Genomic DNA, 17755 nt, shown 5'->3' on the forward strand with positions numbered 1-17755 from the left:
TTTGAATAGCTCTATTTGACAGTTTTCTGGGAAGTTTTTACTTTTATTTACTTTTTGTTTTGTTTCTAGTCAAAACACCAAAAAAATACCAAGTAACCAACTAAAAATATTGCTTGGTTTTCACTGTCAGAAGAAATAAGTCAAAATCAAGAGATTAACTAAAATTCTAAGCAAGAAATTAATTTTATTTTTTATTTTTTTGCATAGATAATACAGTAATTAAATAAAATTCTATACTGTGGCTCCTGGTCAACTATCATTCAGATGGGATATTGCATATCATTGCGATATGTTTATTGCGGATGCACACATTGCGATATCGATTTCACTGTAGAACATATTTATAAACTATATACTATAAACTATATAAATTTTCTCCAATAATTAGATTTCTTATTTCACCCTGAAATCTAACAGATAATAAAAAAGTAATTAATGATTTATTAATTCATTTTATTAGTTACTTACACATATTTATACATATTTACATATTTTGCTTAGAATTTAATAGAACAGTTAAATGTTAGACTTAATTGTAGAAGTCTATCAAATATTTATACTATTATATATTTTTTCTTAAAAAACAACAACAAAAATTTGTTAATTAAAATTATTTTTATTACAATAATCCATATCTGCTTGTTGAGTCTGATGTCACGCAAAGTGGCTTCCGGGTCCAAACTGTATGGGGAGACTCAACAAATGGTAATAATAAACGTTTAAAAAGCAATATGCTACTATCGAAAATCCCAATTGCAATATACAGTTGAAGTCAGAATTATTAGCCCCCCTGACTTATTAGCCCCTCTGTTTATTTTTTACCCAATTTTTGTTTAACAGAGAAGATTTTTTCAACACATTTCTAAACATAATAGTTTTAATAACTCATTTCTAATAACTGATTTATTTTATCTTTGCCATGATGACAGTAAATAATACTAGATATTTTTCAAGACACTTCTGTACAGCTTAAAATGGCATTAACCCCCCGTATCTTAGACAGTTAAATATAGTGTTTGAAACATTTCATATGCTACAAAACAGTTGCAGGATGACACTGTATGTCTGTAAAAAAATATAAAACATTTAAAGTATTTTAAACTGCCACTTAAGAGCTAAAATGTGCTGTCAACGTATGAGCCACTAAGCCCTAGGAGGTTAAAACCACAACAAATAAAGTGTCTGTGCACATTATGGTTATTTTAATTTTAAAGAGTTACTGTTGAACAAACAGTGAACACAAATGAACAATTACAAAAGGTAAAAATAGTAAAAAAAACCCTAAAACAAATTAATATTTCTTATTTAATTTGTAATTATTATTATTTTTTTATTTGTGAGATTTTGGCTGAAGTGATCAATGTGTGTGGTATACCATTTTGCCCCTGCTTCTCGCAGTCAGACAACTTGTTTGTTTAAAGTGTCAGACGGTGATTTGATAGGCCGTGTGTGAGGGAAATGGAGTTTGGGTGAGGGGTGGAGGAATTCTGTAGTGTCTCCGACAGGCAATGTGGAACAATACAGGTCTTGTTTCACTGGAATCCAAAAGACTTGCTGTCTGGGCCAGTCAACACTGACAGCTCAGTAGATTCTCCATAGAGGAAACGGAAATCATGTCAAGAGCCTCTTTATGAGCAGAGCAGTTGCTTGAAAGCGGTTCTTAACAATGACGTTTACAGGAGCGTAGCAAGACCTAGAGTTTCATAGATCTACTGTACCAAATGTACTTAGACATTGTCATCCTCCCTTTGATTTATAAATTAATTTGTCTTTGTATTTTTAATTGTTTTAACAGATTAAACATTTATAAATACCTTTTCTGATTAGAATTTAGCCATTTATTGCTATGCACATTTATTTATTCAGTTGCTGAAAGGATACTTTTTTAGCAGTGTGACTCTGAGTGACAGAACTTCATATCTGGGTCATATTTCACTCCAAGAAAAAAAGCTTATTTTTTTCTTAAATTAGATTACCACATACATCCAAAGCTTTTACTTTTTTTGTCATTTGTTGTTGTTGACTTATTAAAATCTCATTACTCTAATACAATAGGAATAACATCAAACCTTTTGTTTGTATTATTATAGTAAGCATTATCCGCTTGTTAAGTGTGACGTCACGCGAAACGGCTTCTGGGTCCAAGCGCTCTATCAAACTGTATTGGAAGATTCAACTAATAGTAATAATAAACGTTTATAAAGCGATGTTCTACTTTTAAAAATCACAACAGAAACTATGTTTGTACATCTATCTCCCACTTTGAACTGTTAGCAGATGAACATGATGTATATAAATGACCTTCTACCTCTCCTGATGCCTAATTTGATTTCCCGTTTTCTAGATGTTTTTACTGGTCAGTTCGACATATCTACTTTGTATTTGAAATATTTAGACATTCGAATTACCAATGAGGACTGGAAAAAATCTATCAAGGTCATAACCAAATGTTCTACATGTTACATGTTCTATTAACTCAAGAGACCAACTTATCCAATGTAAAGTAGTACATCTGCTTCATTATTCTAGGGTTAAGCTTAATAAATTCTACTCCTCCATCTCCTCTAAATGTAACACATGTGAATCTGTGGAAGGCTCTTTAGGATATCTTTTTTGGTCAACGTTTTCTAGCGAAATTTTATATTTATACTAGCCTAGAAATATACAGTTGAACTCAGAATTAATTGTTCCCCTTTGATTTTTTTTTTTTTTTTTTTTTTTGGTTTCTTTTTTAAATATTTCCTAAATAATGTTTAATAGAGCAAGGAAATTTTCACAGTATGTCTGATAATATTTTTTCTTCTGGAGAAAGGCTTATTTGTTTTATTTCGGCTAGAATAAATGCAGTTTAATTTTTTTTAAAAACCATTTTAAGGTCAAAATTATTAGCCCCTTTAAGCTATATTTTTTCGATAGTCTACAGAACAAACCATCGCTCTGCAATAACTTGCCTAATTACCCTAACCTGCCTAGTTAACCTAATTAACCTATTTAAGCCTTTAAATGTCACTTTAGTCTGTATAGAAGTGTCTTGAAAAATATCTAGTGAAATATTATGTACTGTCATCATGGCAAAGATGAAATAAATCAGTTGTTAGAAAAGAGTTTTTAAAACTATTATGTTTAGAAATGTGTTGAACAAATCTTCTCCGTTAAACAGTAATTGGGGACAAAAATAAACAGGAGGGCGAATAATTCTGACTTCAACTGTATATGTGTAACATTGTTAACCTATGTATAATACTGGAGGAAAGAATACGAAAATGAAATGAATATTTTCTCAATTTGAATGAGTATAGCAGCTTGGACCTGAAAACAATCTTCTATGCGTCACAACTTAAGTGAATAATACCGTTTATTTTAAATACTTTTCAGTTTGCATTGTTTGCATTGTTGTTATTATTTGTAATTTATTATATAATAACGAGAAGGAATGATTCTGCATTTTATAAATGAAAATTATTTGGAATATGTGCAGATCTTAAAGTTAGCACTTTTATAACCATTCTTTCTGCCAAATAGTTTAATACTTTAAAAAAGAATTAAGAGAAATTATAAAACTAGGAAGGCAAATTATTCACCGCCATAGTTGAAATTCATTCTTGCACCAATTTGTTGTTCAATTTATTAATAACCAAATTATTGTTCACCAGTTTTGTAAATAAGAGATGCATTCAAAGTGTTGTCCTATTCACAAACAATTGATTCCTACTTTTGAAAACACTGTGTCTCGATGAACTGCTGGGTTTCGGGGTGAAATATGTCCTATAGATGGTTGTGTGGTTCAACCTTCCCTTTGATTTCCTTTGCAGCTTGTGCTTGTTTATAGATGTAGTCTTACCCTTGGCTTTCTCCATCTATTTCATGTCTCCATTTGCCTAGCACTGGACCTGCTGGCGTAGTAAGGGCCGTTGGCTCTTGGATTGACCGAACTTGTGGCATTGAGTCAAAATACACTGTACCACTTTCAGAAAGCTATTTTCTGCTTTCTTTTGGGATATGATGACTGAAAGAATCTAAGGAAAGCTTTTTTTTAAAGCGCAGAAACACACAGCGTATTTTGACCTTCTGCTTGGTTGTTGTTGAATTAGAGTTTAGATGTAGATTTCCCTCTTTCATCTTCACATGATTTGGCTGTGCTGTGTCACTATTATTTAATTCTATTGCTTTAAATACTCTTTCACAGACCTAACTGATTGGTATCTTGTTTTCTTCTCACTCTTCATGGCAGTGGACCGTATTGTTGGTTTGGACCAAGTGGCAGGAATGAATGAGACTGCATTTGGAGCCGCATATAAGACCAAAAAGGGCATGTTTCGCACTGTGGGTCAACTATATAAAGAGTCCCTTACAAAACTCATGGCCACACTCCGAAACACCAACCCCAACTTTGTTCGCTGTATAATCCCCAATCATGAGAAGAGAGTAAGTGACATTAGTGCCTTTAGTCTGAAGTAAATCTGAGTAAAAATACAGCCCATTGTCATAATCTCTGTTCTTCTGTTAGGCTGGTAAGCTGGAGCCCCATCTGGTTCTAGATCAGCTGAGGTGTAATGGAGTTCTTGAAGGGATCCGCATCTGCAGGCAGGGATTCCCTAACCGCATCGTCTTCCAGGAGTTCAGACAGAGGTGTGTTTCAGAGATGTGTTCAACAGTAGAGAACCATTGCACCTCTTCTTTCTGTACACTGTAAAATCCAACAGTCAACTTTATCAAATGAAAGTTTATGAAAGTTAATTCTACTCATTTAAAAAGAGTTTTGAACTCAGTGTTAGTAGTGAGTCAATTAAATACCTTAATACTTCAACTTAAATGGATTAAGTACTCCTACAGTACTCATATAGATTTTTTTACTCAAATGGTTTGTTGCAATCGGTTTCCTCAAACGGTTTGAGTTACCTTAACTTTTTTGGTTTACAGTGTAGCATTAGTTTATTGTGTTATTTTCTAAGTGATTAAACTGTGATTTCTGTTTTCATTTCAGATATGAGATTCTTACTCCTAATGCAATACCTAAAGGCTTTATGGATGGCAAACAGGCTTGTGAGAGAATGGTGAGATATTTTAAACCTCAGATGACTATAAAATGAGACTGGAAAGCTCTCATATAAAGGTCTAAAGTACAAAATAAACTGAATAAATCATAATATTTAAAAACATCAGTATATTACTAAATATTTTTTAATGAAGACATTCTGGTGTAAGCTTCATTTAGCTTATTTAGAAAGAAGGTAATGCATATTTTTATTCTGCAAGAATTCAAGGTCAAGGTAAAATCTATTGTATCCCGTAGGAGAAATTTGTTTTAGAACAAAAAGGTTCTGCTGTACATAGACACCCAACAAGACAACATATAACATACATACACATTAATAATCTGATGCTAAAGTACCTCCTAATTTATACACCGTTCCATAAAAATAAAATAAATACAATGTGCCCCCACTGCCCTCTGTTATGCCAACCAATGCAGCTATCTTAATCTTTGACCGCCCTACCCTACTTGCTCATTGATCAATTTAATTGTAAAAGGAGCAAAAGAATGTTTATATTTATTATATATGCACAACGGGACCCTGTATCTTCTGCCAGAATTCATCAGCTTATACTCCAACGACAACACATGTTCAAAGACTCAAAACTTTAGTGAACCAAGTGTCTCAATTCCCATGATTTTACCTGCCAGTCTCATCAGGTGTTTACCTGGGTTCTCATTTATACAGTCAGATTTCCAAACCAAACAGTAATTCCATATCCTAAAATAGACTCCAATATTGAATTTCATCAATTTATTGAATTGATGAAAAGTGACAAGTTTAAGTAGCAATGTTCTTTTGAACTTTTTTCCCATCAATTTCTAGGAAAATGTTGATTCTTCTCCACAATAAAAATGTTGAGCAGCTGTTGGTAATGAAAAATATTCAGCTGAACAGAAGTGTAATTGTTTTAATATGTTCTAGATAAATATCTAAAATACACTCAATTTAAATATTAGATTTTTCACGATGAAAACATGTATGGCCATATTCCAGTCTAAATAATAGACATTTCAGAATCACACCTGATAGTGCCTTATAGCAATGCTCGTATATAATAATATGTCATTTTTATAATGGACCCTTTTCACATTTCCAGGTTTATCAACAGCAGTTGTCATAGTTGTATAAAGCGCAGTGAATGGGAGAGTACAACAAATAATTTTTTTACATCCTATTTGATAAAATAATGGAAGAAAAACTTCACGATAGTGTTCTCAGGACTTTTAGGAAAAAGGAAAAAAAAAAGTTTATCGCATATGTGATAACATTAGCCAGAAGACGTCACATTTACTGTCCTGCTCAATAGACACTGCTTTAGAAAGGCCTCACACAAGCGGTAATTCGTTTTTTTTTTTTTTTTGTAATTTGTTGCAAAGATGATGTAATACATACGTGAATACATATAAATGTACATAGTTTTTTTTTAAATATCTAAATATTCAAAACTTTCAAGGATTTATGATTATGATGACTTGTGGTATTGTGAACATGGTCCATTAAAATTAAATTAATATTTAAAAATATAAGGACACTTAAAGTTTAATTGTTCTGCTTTCAGTACTTCGACGTTACATTTCATAGTTATTTAATTCTGAATAATGTCCAGTACTAAAAAAGTAGCATTAGAAATTTAGCTGCTGATCAATATGAAGCATCAACTTAATATTTGCAGATTCGAGCTTTGGAGCTCGACCCAAACCTCTACCGCATCGGTCAGAGCAAGATCTTCTTCCGCACTGGAGTTTTGGCGCACCTGGAGGAAGAGAGAGACCTGAAAATAACAGACATCATCATCTACTTTCAGTCGGTCTGTCGAGGATACCTGGCTCGCAAGTGAGTACAAAGGCAAAAGACTGAAAAAAAAAAACTAATCCACAGGGACTGGTGAAAAAACATGCAGCTTTTACTGTTTGTAGTGTACAAATTTACAGTATATGAAATGTGAATGTGTTTGTTTCTTAGGGCCTTCGCTAAAAAGCAGCAGCAGCTAAGTGCTTTGAAAGTCCTCCAGAGAAACTGCGCTGCTTACCTGAAACTGCGCCACTGGCAGTGGTGGAGACTCTTCACTAAGGTTGGTCTAGGTTGATATAATTCTTAGGATGGTTTGACCAGCTAAATCTATGTGGTTGTCCTAACTTATTTGCATTATTTTTGTAGATGTTTTTAATTGAGACATGCATTGGATCCATGTTTGCAGGTGAAACCCCTCCTCCAGGTGACCCGCCAGGAGGAAGAGATGCAGGCCAAGGATGAGGAGCTTATTAAAGTGAAGGAGAGGCAGGTTAAAGTGGAAAACGAGTTGGTAGAAATGGAGAGGAAACACCAGCAGGTTAGCACATGCATTACCACCCACTTCCTCCCTCGCTCTTTAGAAAATTACATTAATATTTAGTGTGGTAAATCCAATATTGTTAGACCTAATGTCTGATTCAGTGAGGAAAATTCAAGGCATTTTAACACATCTACGCTTGAGAACTACGGGTATGAGATATCATAATCATAATAGAGATTTGAAAGGTTTTGATTTGTAAACTTTTATCACATGAGAATGTACAGAGCTGTTTTTTCGTGAAGGGAACACACACTAGAGCAGTGGTCACCAAACTTGTTCCTGGAGGGCTGGTGTCCTGCAGATTTTAGCTCCAACCCTAATCAAACACACCTGAACAAGCTAATCAAGGTCTTACTTGGTATACTTGAAACATCCAAGCAGGTGTGTTGATGCAAGTTGGAGCTAAACCCTGCAGGGACACCGGCCCTCCAGGACCAGGATTGGTGACCCCTGCACTAGAGTTTAGATTCTCTGCCCGAGCCCAGACTTGACCTGACCCCGATATTTTCTGCCACTATTTTTTCCCATTTCCACTGACTGGAACAGTACGGAACAGTATCGGTCACCTTTATCAGGCTTGTGTTACCACTACCTAAAAGGTACCAAGAGTATCCTTTTGGTGGGCGAGGTGTACGACAGAAAGTTTCAGTTGACATCATTCTCGCTCGAGGAAATCTCGCTCAAAGTAAAGCTGTACGGGTGGTCCCATACCATATGAGAAGCTCTTCTCACAGAACAGATGCTATATACACATAAATACTTGATAGATCAATGATAGCCTACAGTAACGACTGCAATTATATAAAATAAATAAATAAATGCAACATATATGAACACATACAGACTTCTACTGTCTCTGATATTTCACCATTTACAGAAAAACTGCACGCAGCATATTTTGAGTCCTTATTTAGGTTCAAAAACAACACATAACATATAACCCATTCATTGCAAACCTCTTATCTGTATCTTTAATCTTCAACAGCACATGTAGCCTCTTTTACAAAGTAATTCCGTCATTCCGAGTTCAAAATAGTCCAAAAGGCGATAATAAACATGTCAGTTTGTTCATGGTTTAGGTTGAAAAAAGAATCATTTGTTTCAAGAATCATTTGCCTGTTTTTCAGGCTTCTCCTTTGTTTCAAAGATGTCAGAAGCACTTCAATAATCACACGCACGTTATTATCATCAGCAGTTCGTTATTTCAAATATAGACGCGCACACAAGAGATGAAGGGCTTCCTTGAAAAAATGAAACCGCTCGCACTTTTAGCCTCGTAAAACAAAAACAGGACACGGCAAATTTTGTTCTTTGTGGCTGTTCATCAAGACAATGACACGGTTTGTTTGAGCTCAGGTTGACCAAGGTTCATTATTATATGCATATAGCATTACGATGTAATGTCTCGGCTTTGTTTTAAAAAATGGCTGTTTCTTTGTTTTCATTCTTCTGTTTGTGTATGCATGAGTGACGCTTCTCTCTAAACCAATAGCGTTCAGCTGCCCTATTTATGTAGGACTGATGCGCTGCTTCTGCATGCAAGATGAAATCTGTTAGCATGGATGCCAAAATTGCATGTGCGATGTGAAAGGTGTTATGATAGCTAAAAACCTGGGACTTCCACGATGAACAGACACTCGAAGCAGGCTTGCCATGGCAGAAAGGATGATAGTCAGCTTTCAGTGACCTTTTTTGTTACGTTCCATTCAGTAAACAAACAATGCAGTTTACATGCTTCGTCCTTATTACATTATTCATTAAGATAAATCTAAACTAATTTCTGTAGTTCAAACAACTCAGAATTGTAGTTGAGAACGTCTGTTAAAACAGGCCACGTATTAGGCTAAAAAATTGTCCGGTGTAAATTGGGCTCGGGCTTATAATTATGCCATTGTCAGATCGGGTCGTGCTCGAGTGCGATCAGGTTTAATTTTTTGGGCTCGATCTAAGCTCTAACACATACTTAATTTATATTAAATATTTAATGACTACACTCTGTACTGTATATAGATTATATAGACAGTTAATACATATAAATAAAATACTAATAGTAATAAATACATGTCCTAATCCTTTTATTTGAAGTATCTGCTGCACACTATTGAGAATATTAAGCTCTAAATTGCAAAATCGAATCAATCACAATATCAATTAGAAAAATCGCAATTTGGTTTATTTATATTTTTCCCTAAATTACACAGCCCTACTAAGAACACTTATAAACAAATGCAATGTATCTTTATTCCATGATCTTCTTTAGCAAAGCTAAATTATAGTTGTTGTTTTTAACCAAATTCATTCTTAAAATTGTTGGAGAAATGGATAAAAGAGCATGTTTTCGTGTTGTTTTCCAGCTCTTGGAAGAGAAGAACATCTTGGCCGAGCAACTGCAGGCCGAGACTGAATTGTTTGCTGAAGCTGAAGAGATGAGGGCTCGTCTGGTGGCTAAAAAACAAGAGCTGGAGGAGATTCTTCATGACCTGGAGTCCCGCGTGGAGGAGGAAGAGGAGAGGAACCAGTCGTTGCAGAACGAGAAGAAGAAAATGCAGTCACACATACAGGTGGAGCAGTCACACTACATCTCAATCCATCAAATTTCATTTCACGTTCAGAGTGAAATATTAAGCTGTGATGTCCAGTGATGGGAATAACGGCGCTATAAATAAACTGTGTTACTTACGGCGATTCTTTTTTTCAGTAACGAGTAAATTTAAAGTATTTAAATTTAGCATTAACAGTTTCACAGAATCCTACATCAGTGCTGGATGCATATGCATGTTTTATAGGACCTAGAGGAGCAGCTGGATGAGGAGGAGGCTGCTCGACAGAAGCTGCAGTTGGAGAAAGTGACTGCTGAAGCCAAGATCAAAAAGATGGAGGAAGATATTCTGCTGTTGGAGGACCAGAACTCCAAATTCCTAAAGGTCAGTGTAGATGTTAACCAAAATGCAGTCCAGGGACTTTCTGATAAGCATGCTCGGAGATGTGCTAATTTCTTCCCTCGTTGTGCCTCAGGAGAAAAAGCTCCTGGAGGACCGTGTCGGTGAGATGACCTCTCAGCTGGCTGAGGAAGAAGAGAAGGCCAAGAACCTCGGCAAAGTCAAAAACAAGCAAGAGATGATGATGGTGGACTTGGAAGGTGAGGACAGGGTTGATTTTGTTTTGTTCTATTGGATATAAAACAATAAGTTTTACGTATTTGTGTTTGAACATCAGAGCGTCTGAAGAAAGAGGAGAAAACTCGACAGGAGCTTGAGAAAGCCAAAAGAAAACTGGATGCGGAGACCACAGACCTACAAGACCAGATAGCTGAGCTGCAGGCCCAGATTGATGAACTTAAGATCCAACTGGCCAAGAAAGAAGAGGAACTGCAGGCTGTGTTGGCCAGGTAAAGATCTGTTCAGGGAGAAGCACTGAATAATGATAAAAATAGAGGTTATTCCAAGAAGACTCTCCTCTTGGAGCCAAAATAGTTTTGCTGTCATGTAAATGACCGTGTCTAAATAATAACTTGTGGTAGACTGAATTTTTTTGAGGTCAAGTAAATTGGAATATTAGTCATGGAATAAATCTATTCTTGACCTTTGTGTTGGTTTTTTGTATCGCATTGGTCAAATGTATGACATCACACCATAACCATGTTAACATGCCCATGCTTACTGAAATATACATCATTTAATAATCTTCAAATATTTTACAGTTCAAACATTTGGAGTCTTAGATGTTTACGTGCAAAGAAACATAGCACACATTGATTCTGTTTTTTTTCCCCCTTCTCCCCTTCTAACGGCAGCCTTATCCATACTCTGGACAATGATGACATTTCGGACACTAACAGAGGTGGTCTTGAGTAGTAATCTAACCAACTTTCTCTATACCACCACCAACAGTTTAAAATGCAACTCTTCTTTAGGTTTTACCTTTTAAAACTTTTGTCTTGGAGCTTTTGTCATTCAGACTACATCTCACATTAGCACTCTAGGAAATTGCGGAATTAGGAAATTGTATTTTGTTTTTGTAGTTATTTCTTCAGATTTTACCCAAAATGGGTCATTTAGAACTAGCTGCATAAAAATGACCAGAGTTTTGGAGATATGATTTTATTTTATGATGATATAAACTTAACAGAGTAATTTAAAGTTTTGATCATTTCTGTTCAGTACTTTTTATTAATCAAAAAGAAAGTCCATCATGCCTTCATCAGCAGCATCATTTGAGAATCTTTTCCAAATTTTGTAAACGGGGCACCTACTGATCATGAGATCTAAAAAAGAAAACTTAAATATATATATATTTTTACTTTCTAACTTTTCAGTAGAATTAGGGTTTTATTTGTATTAATTACAGATTTTGAAGTTGCAATTTCTTTTTAATTCAAGACATTGGCAAAAAGTTTAATAATGATCATTGAAGGAATGTTTTGAAGATACCTGAGAAGTTCAAACACAGCGCCACCTAGTGTTCTAGAACTTTTTTCTTTTTGGTTCATTTTTGTGCACAAAATGAAACAGTAATAACCCTTTTTAAGGATTCTGTGATGAATCAACCTTTCAAAACCATCTAAAACTATTAGACCAAGAAGCATTTTCTAGACAAGCAAACAATATTGTCTTGTTTTCAGAAATAATAAGTAAAAATTATGGGAGTTTTTCTTGAAAACAAGTGAAATAATCCGCCAATGGAGTAAGCAAAATAATCTAGTTTTCACTTTGACATAAGGTTATTTTGCTTAGCCCATTGGCAGATTATCTTGCTTGTTTTGAGGTAAAACTCACTTAATTTTTGCACATTATTTCTGAAAACAAAACAATGTTGTTGTTTTTTTGCTTTAGAAAATCCTTCTTTATTTTAAGAATTTCTACATATTTAAACTAGAAACAAGACAAAAAATATTTTTTTTCTGTGCATTGTTTAATTAGAATAAAAACCTGTCAAATTGAATTTAAATCGAATTTTTATGTGTCTTTGCTAAATGAAATTATTAAAAGTGCTGTTTGTAACTTTTGGACTCTTCTAAAACATAAAAATACCATCATATGTTTGCAGATATTTATGAAACATTCTAAGTGAACATTCTAGTTTATCTGAAAAACAATGCTGAAGTCACGTATTCTGCTTTGAAAATATCTGAGCAGCTGTCTTTATTTTGGTTCTTTAAACCCGCCCACTGCCATTTTAGTCAATAATATTTGAGCACTCCTGGTTGCCTTCATGGAAAACAGCGTATTTCATTCATTCGTTCAGAAAGGCTCTCTAAGCATGTGCCCACAACCGAAAATGCAACCTCCGGTGGACAGTAACAACCCTGAAATGAGACACAGATTCGGAGTTCCACATAAGGTGGTTATTAATGAGCAAATAATATAAGTATTACAAATGTAAACATTAGTGAGCAGGTTACATTGTAACCACACGTCCTAACAACATGCTATATGTCGAGATTTGCAGTAATAAGCAATTTGCACCAGATGCAACACGACAGAAATTTAAGGACAGCCATTCAGAAGCATAGAATAGTGCGCACACTCTTGAAATGGGAAGGTTTATAATCTTATCAATACATAATAAACCTCTTACCATTATTACATCTACATGCTGAATGACTTATATTTGTTAACTTGGCTCGCACTAAGTCCCAGTTCTATATGGTTTATTTTATTTTCAAGATCTGAGGTGAACTATCTGCTGCTGCTTTCAGTATATGGCAATAAATGTCACGTGAAATGGCATTCAAACTCACATTATTAGCATTTAACACTGGATAAAGCAGATGAGGTGTACCTGAGGTGATCATAGTTCATCCTGTTGTTCACCTGTGAGAAATAGAAACCGTTTCTACGATAGAAATTTCAGGTGTTGTTAGAACAAAAACTCCTTTTAATATGAAAAATATTTGTTATATTGCGTAACATTGCTTTTAATTATAAAACGGCTCAAATCAGCCTTAAATCAGCCTTTAGGCTCGATAGTCAGGCACACGACCTGTTTGAGGAGCCAAGTAGAAATGTGTTTTGATCAAGGAGTGCAATACCTTGTTTAACCACTGGGTGTCAAACTTGCACACTGCACCTTTAATTCCTAGTTTGTAAACAAATGTCTATTAATAAAGCCCCTGTACATTTTGCCTGCATTGTTTTGCTGATACTCTCTCCTCGTGTTTGTTCTTCCACAGAGGTGATGAGGAGGTCGCTCAGAAGAACAACGCCCTCAAGCAATTACGGGAGCTGCAGGCCCAGCTAGCTGAGCTGCAGGAGGATCTGGAGTCTGAGAAAGCAGCCAGAAACAAAGCAGAGAAGCTTAAGAGAGATCTGAGCGAGGAACTGGAAGCTCTTAAGACTGAGCTGGAAGACACGCTGGACACCACCGCTGCCCAGCAGGAGCTCAGGTACAAGTCTGCTCCACCAATCTGAGACTAGATGGAATTAGAGACTGTTCTAAATCGGATATTTATCGCTGCAAGGATTCATTTCAATCATTTGTTCAAACTATTTAATTACTTAAGATAAATTATTGTGATAAATGTTTGTGTTTGTGTGTTTTAATTTAAAGCAGTTAAGAAACTAATCAAATGCGTGCTATTAGACCAGTGCATTTGGCATTATGGTGACAGCACACTGAGGGTTAATCAAACAACAAAAGAATCATTCACTAAATCACTCACAACTATAAGTTTATTAAGAATCCATGTGCAGTTAACTCAGATTGTTGAGGCTATTCATTGTCTTTTCTATTTAATTACTTAATTCAATTTCTTTTTATATTTTTGGCAGGCTAAATTATTTTATAACCCTTACTTTTTATTGCTTTACTTGCAGTTTTAGCTCACTGTCATGTTGTGTAACAGATTAAGAGTTTTAAAAATCACATGTACATAAGTATTCACAGCCTTTGCTCAATACTTTGTGGATGCACCTTTGGCAGCAATTACAGCCTCAAGTCTTTTTGAATATGATGCCACAAGCTTGGCACACCTGTCTTTGGGAATTTTTGCTCATTCCTCTTTGCAGGACCTCTCAAGCTCTTTTGGGTTGGATGGGACGCAACAGTGTACAGCCATTTTCAGATCTCTCCAGAGATGTTCAATAGGATTTAGGTCTGGGCTCTGGCTGGGCCACCCAAGAACATTCACGGAATTGTTATGAAGCCACTCTATTGATATTTTACCAGTTTGCTTTGAGTCATTGTCCTACTGGAAGATGACAAAGGCTGTGAATGCTTGCGTACATGTGATTTCTCAGAATTTGCAACAATTTCTAAAAATCTTTTTTCACATTGTCATTATGGGCTATTGTGTGTAGAATTTTGAGAAAATATATACATTTAATCCATTTTGGAATAAGTCTGTAACATAAACAAATGTGGAAAAAGTGAAGCACTATGAATAATGTAATCTACTGTAATGTATATTTAAAAATATTACATTTTGTATCAGTTATTTTGAAGAATAATTAAATGGTTCACAAATAAAGCATTCATTTGTTTCTGGTTACTGTATAAATAATCATTTCATCAAATTAGATTCTCTTGAACAAATTTGAACTTTTTTTTTTACATTTCTAAAGATTTAATTGATACATTCTCCATTTGTTGCTTCACATTACTTTAAAAATTGCTCTGCTATTATATCTATATATCTATATATTATATCTGCTATTAGCTCTGCTTCTATGGTCACTATTAAAGGCAGCATTTTTGTTTATTTCCAAAAGTAAACATTTATTACTGCACTTCTGTAGTTTTGTAACCTTAACAAAGATTAATTGCATTTAATGATTTATACATGAGTCCATAGACAGTTTTTATTTTCTACTTTTTAATTTCATTTTCTGAACCTGAATACCTTTAGATTTTATACAGTGCTCAATATAATTGAGTAGACCCCAATTTGAAAATGAATGTTTTTCTCCATTTCTCAGTGAATATAGGCAATATATTTTGGTCCATTAAAACAAAACTAATTTAATAAACAGATATATTTATTAAAATAATATTTTAGTCACCAAGCATATTTAGAAATTAAAATAAAATACAATTAAATTCAAGCAAAATATTGCAAAAATAAATTACAACCTACAAAATATAGTTTTGTTTTTTTTTTGCTTCTCTTCTCATTTTTAAATTTGTATTTAATATTTTTCTATGCCATATAAATTTGAGTGTACTAGTTTTTGGACTGTTATTGTAGGTTATTGTGTTAGATAAGCTCCAGATTTGCCTTCAGCACTAACTAATCTAATGTTTATGCGCAAATATTATATTGTATAGCTTCCTTTTAAGAAGATTAACTTAAAAGAGAGATTTGTGAGGGTTGTACTAATATATGTTGAGCACTATATATACCTTTTACCCACATCACATAAATAGTTGACTATATGCAACTATAAGCAAAACATTATTTCTTTTCAATGGGTTAAAGTAAAAAAAAAAGAAAGAAAATCCACTATTTCTCTTTTATGCTATTCCATAGCCATGTGCATACACTGACTGGTAAAAATCAGCTTCTCTGTATCTCGCATTCAGGGTAAGGTTGCTTTATTGGCATGACATTTTTGTAGAGTATTGCCAAAGCATTTTAGATGTATAAAATATGTAATAAATTGACATCATCAAATTAATAAAATATACAGCAAATAAATAAATGACTGAAAAAGAAAATCCCAAATCCCTGACATTTTAGTCGATTTAGAAACCCCGGCCGGACGCAAAAAAAGGTGCTTCTCTGTGGGTCTGCAGAGCATGTGAGACTGCTTGTATCAGTAGAAAACGAGTTAATGAGAGAAGACTTTCCTCTACGTAATCGATTGCGGAAGTTTGGTAATCTATGGCTGATACAAAAAAAAGTGTAAAAAGATGATAATAATCCAAAAAAAGTGTGACTAAATACTTGGGCTACCATTATAAAAACATATTATTACTGTTGTTATTATTTTAATTTCAGTATTAAGACATTAAGATAAACCTATTCAAGTATTCTGGTGAAACTGTATTTGTAACGCTATATTTGACAGAAAACCTAAATGTTGTGCAGTTTTAATTTAAATGTTTAAATAATTTCAAAGAACTAAACTGTGTTGAAAAGAATGAAGCTGCTTCATTTGTACGGGGTGTTAAAACTAATAAATCAATTTAGAGAAATTTAAGACCCTTTAAAAGTATTAAACGCTATTTTACAAGGTATTAAATCTTGTATCAGTAGACTAAAGTTTGCCTGAATTTAATCTTTGAATATTGGGATGCTGTGTAGTTTATGAAATTAGACAAATCCTGCTAGATTTGACATCAGGTTGCTTTGTTTACTGCAGTAACCAGGGAAACTCTTTTATTCCTGCTGTTGTAAAGGCGCCACCTGCTGGATTAACATTTTCATTGAGTATATAAATACAGTTTTAATTTAGGATTCATTTCTTGCTTTCAGTATTTAGTAAATATGCTGCAAGTTAAAATATCTGCATTGTTACTGGTTGAAACCTGAAGTGGTGATGAGGTCTTAAAATGTATGCAAAGAGTCTTAAAAAGGTCCCTGTTGTACGTAAGCCTCACTTTTATTTACTTTTTTAAAAAAAAAATTTTTAACCCTTTTCCCTCAAATGTGTCTCACCAATGAAGGAGTAAGCGAGAGCAGGAGGTGGCGGAGCTGAAGAAGGCCATTGACGACGAGACGAGGAACCACGAGTCTCAGATCCAGGAGATGAGACAGAGGCACGGCACGGCACTGGAGGAGATCTCCGAGCAGCTGGAGCAGGCCAAGAGAGTAAGAATCAACCAGAGCCCTTTCACTGCTAATATCTGGACTGGAGCGCAGCCAGTTGTCTGCTGTCAGAATGATGTGTTTGGCGTTAATTTCCTCCTCCAGTCTTGGCTTAGACCGAATTCTGGCTCCGTCTCATACTATCTTGTCTGTCAACGCTAGGTCAAAGGAAATCTGGAGAAAAACAAACAGACTCTGGAGAGCGATAATAAGGAGCTGACCAATGAGGTGAAGAGTTTGCAGCAGGCCAAGTCTGAGTCCGAACACAAGAGAAAGAAACTGGAGGCTCAGCTGCAGGAGGTCATGGCCCGCTTCAGTGAGGGGGAGAAGGTTAAAGGAGAGCTGGCCGACCGTACCCACAAGATACAGGTCAGTGCTTTTACAGAAACCACATGTGAGGGATGTTAATCTTTCTGTCATATGATGAGCACTCAGAAACGCTTCTGTCTTCACATCAATCCATCAAAATAAAGTTTTTTAGATATTAGCATCAGTATTGCTTTTTTAAAGATATCTATAAGCTAGTGTGCTCCAAAACAGTGACAAAATTTATGTTTAGAAGATGTAAAACTGATATAAACATGTAAAGCTTGTAGTTTGTCACTTCCACCTAAATGGATCAATGGTTTAATTCAA

At 34.7% G+C, this 17755-nt stretch overlaps 1 protein-coding gene across 11 annotated transcripts in view; it reads left to right on the plus strand.

Moving 5' to 3' along the window:
- The window catches only part of myh10 (myosin, heavy chain 10, non-muscle), a 121179-nt gene that overhangs the window by 66621 nt on the left and 36803 nt on the right, over positions 1-17755 (plus strand). For all 11 annotated transcript variants that reach the window (XR_012407609.1, XR_012407612.1, XR_012407608.1 and 8 more), the window contains 13 exons: positions 4232-4425; positions 4508-4629; positions 4985-5054; positions 6712-6872; positions 7002-7110; positions 7237-7368; positions 9726-9932; positions 10158-10295; positions 10387-10510; positions 10588-10759; positions 13544-13756; positions 16978-17122; positions 17282-17488. Coding sequence is in view for 6 of the 11 variants with exons in the window: in XM_009302145.5 (XP_009300420.1) it covers positions 4232-4425; positions 4508-4629; positions 4985-5054; positions 6712-6872; positions 7002-7110; positions 7237-7368; positions 9726-9932; positions 10158-10295; positions 10387-10510; positions 10588-10759; positions 13544-13756; positions 16978-17122; positions 17282-17488 (1994 nt within the window). In the remaining 5 variants the exon portion in view is untranslated. The remainder of the gene's footprint in view (positions 1-4231; positions 4426-4507; positions 4630-4984; positions 5055-6711; positions 6873-7001; positions 7111-7236; positions 7369-9725; positions 9933-10157; positions 10296-10386; positions 10511-10587; positions 10760-13543; positions 13757-16977; positions 17123-17281; positions 17489-17755) is intronic.

This window comes from Danio rerio, chromosome 6 (assembly GCF_049306965.1).
Source record: "Danio rerio strain Tuebingen ecotype United States chromosome 6, GRCz12tu, whole genome shotgun sequence".
Lineage (NCBI taxonomy): Eukaryota > Metazoa > Chordata > Actinopteri > Cypriniformes > Danionidae > Danio > Danio rerio.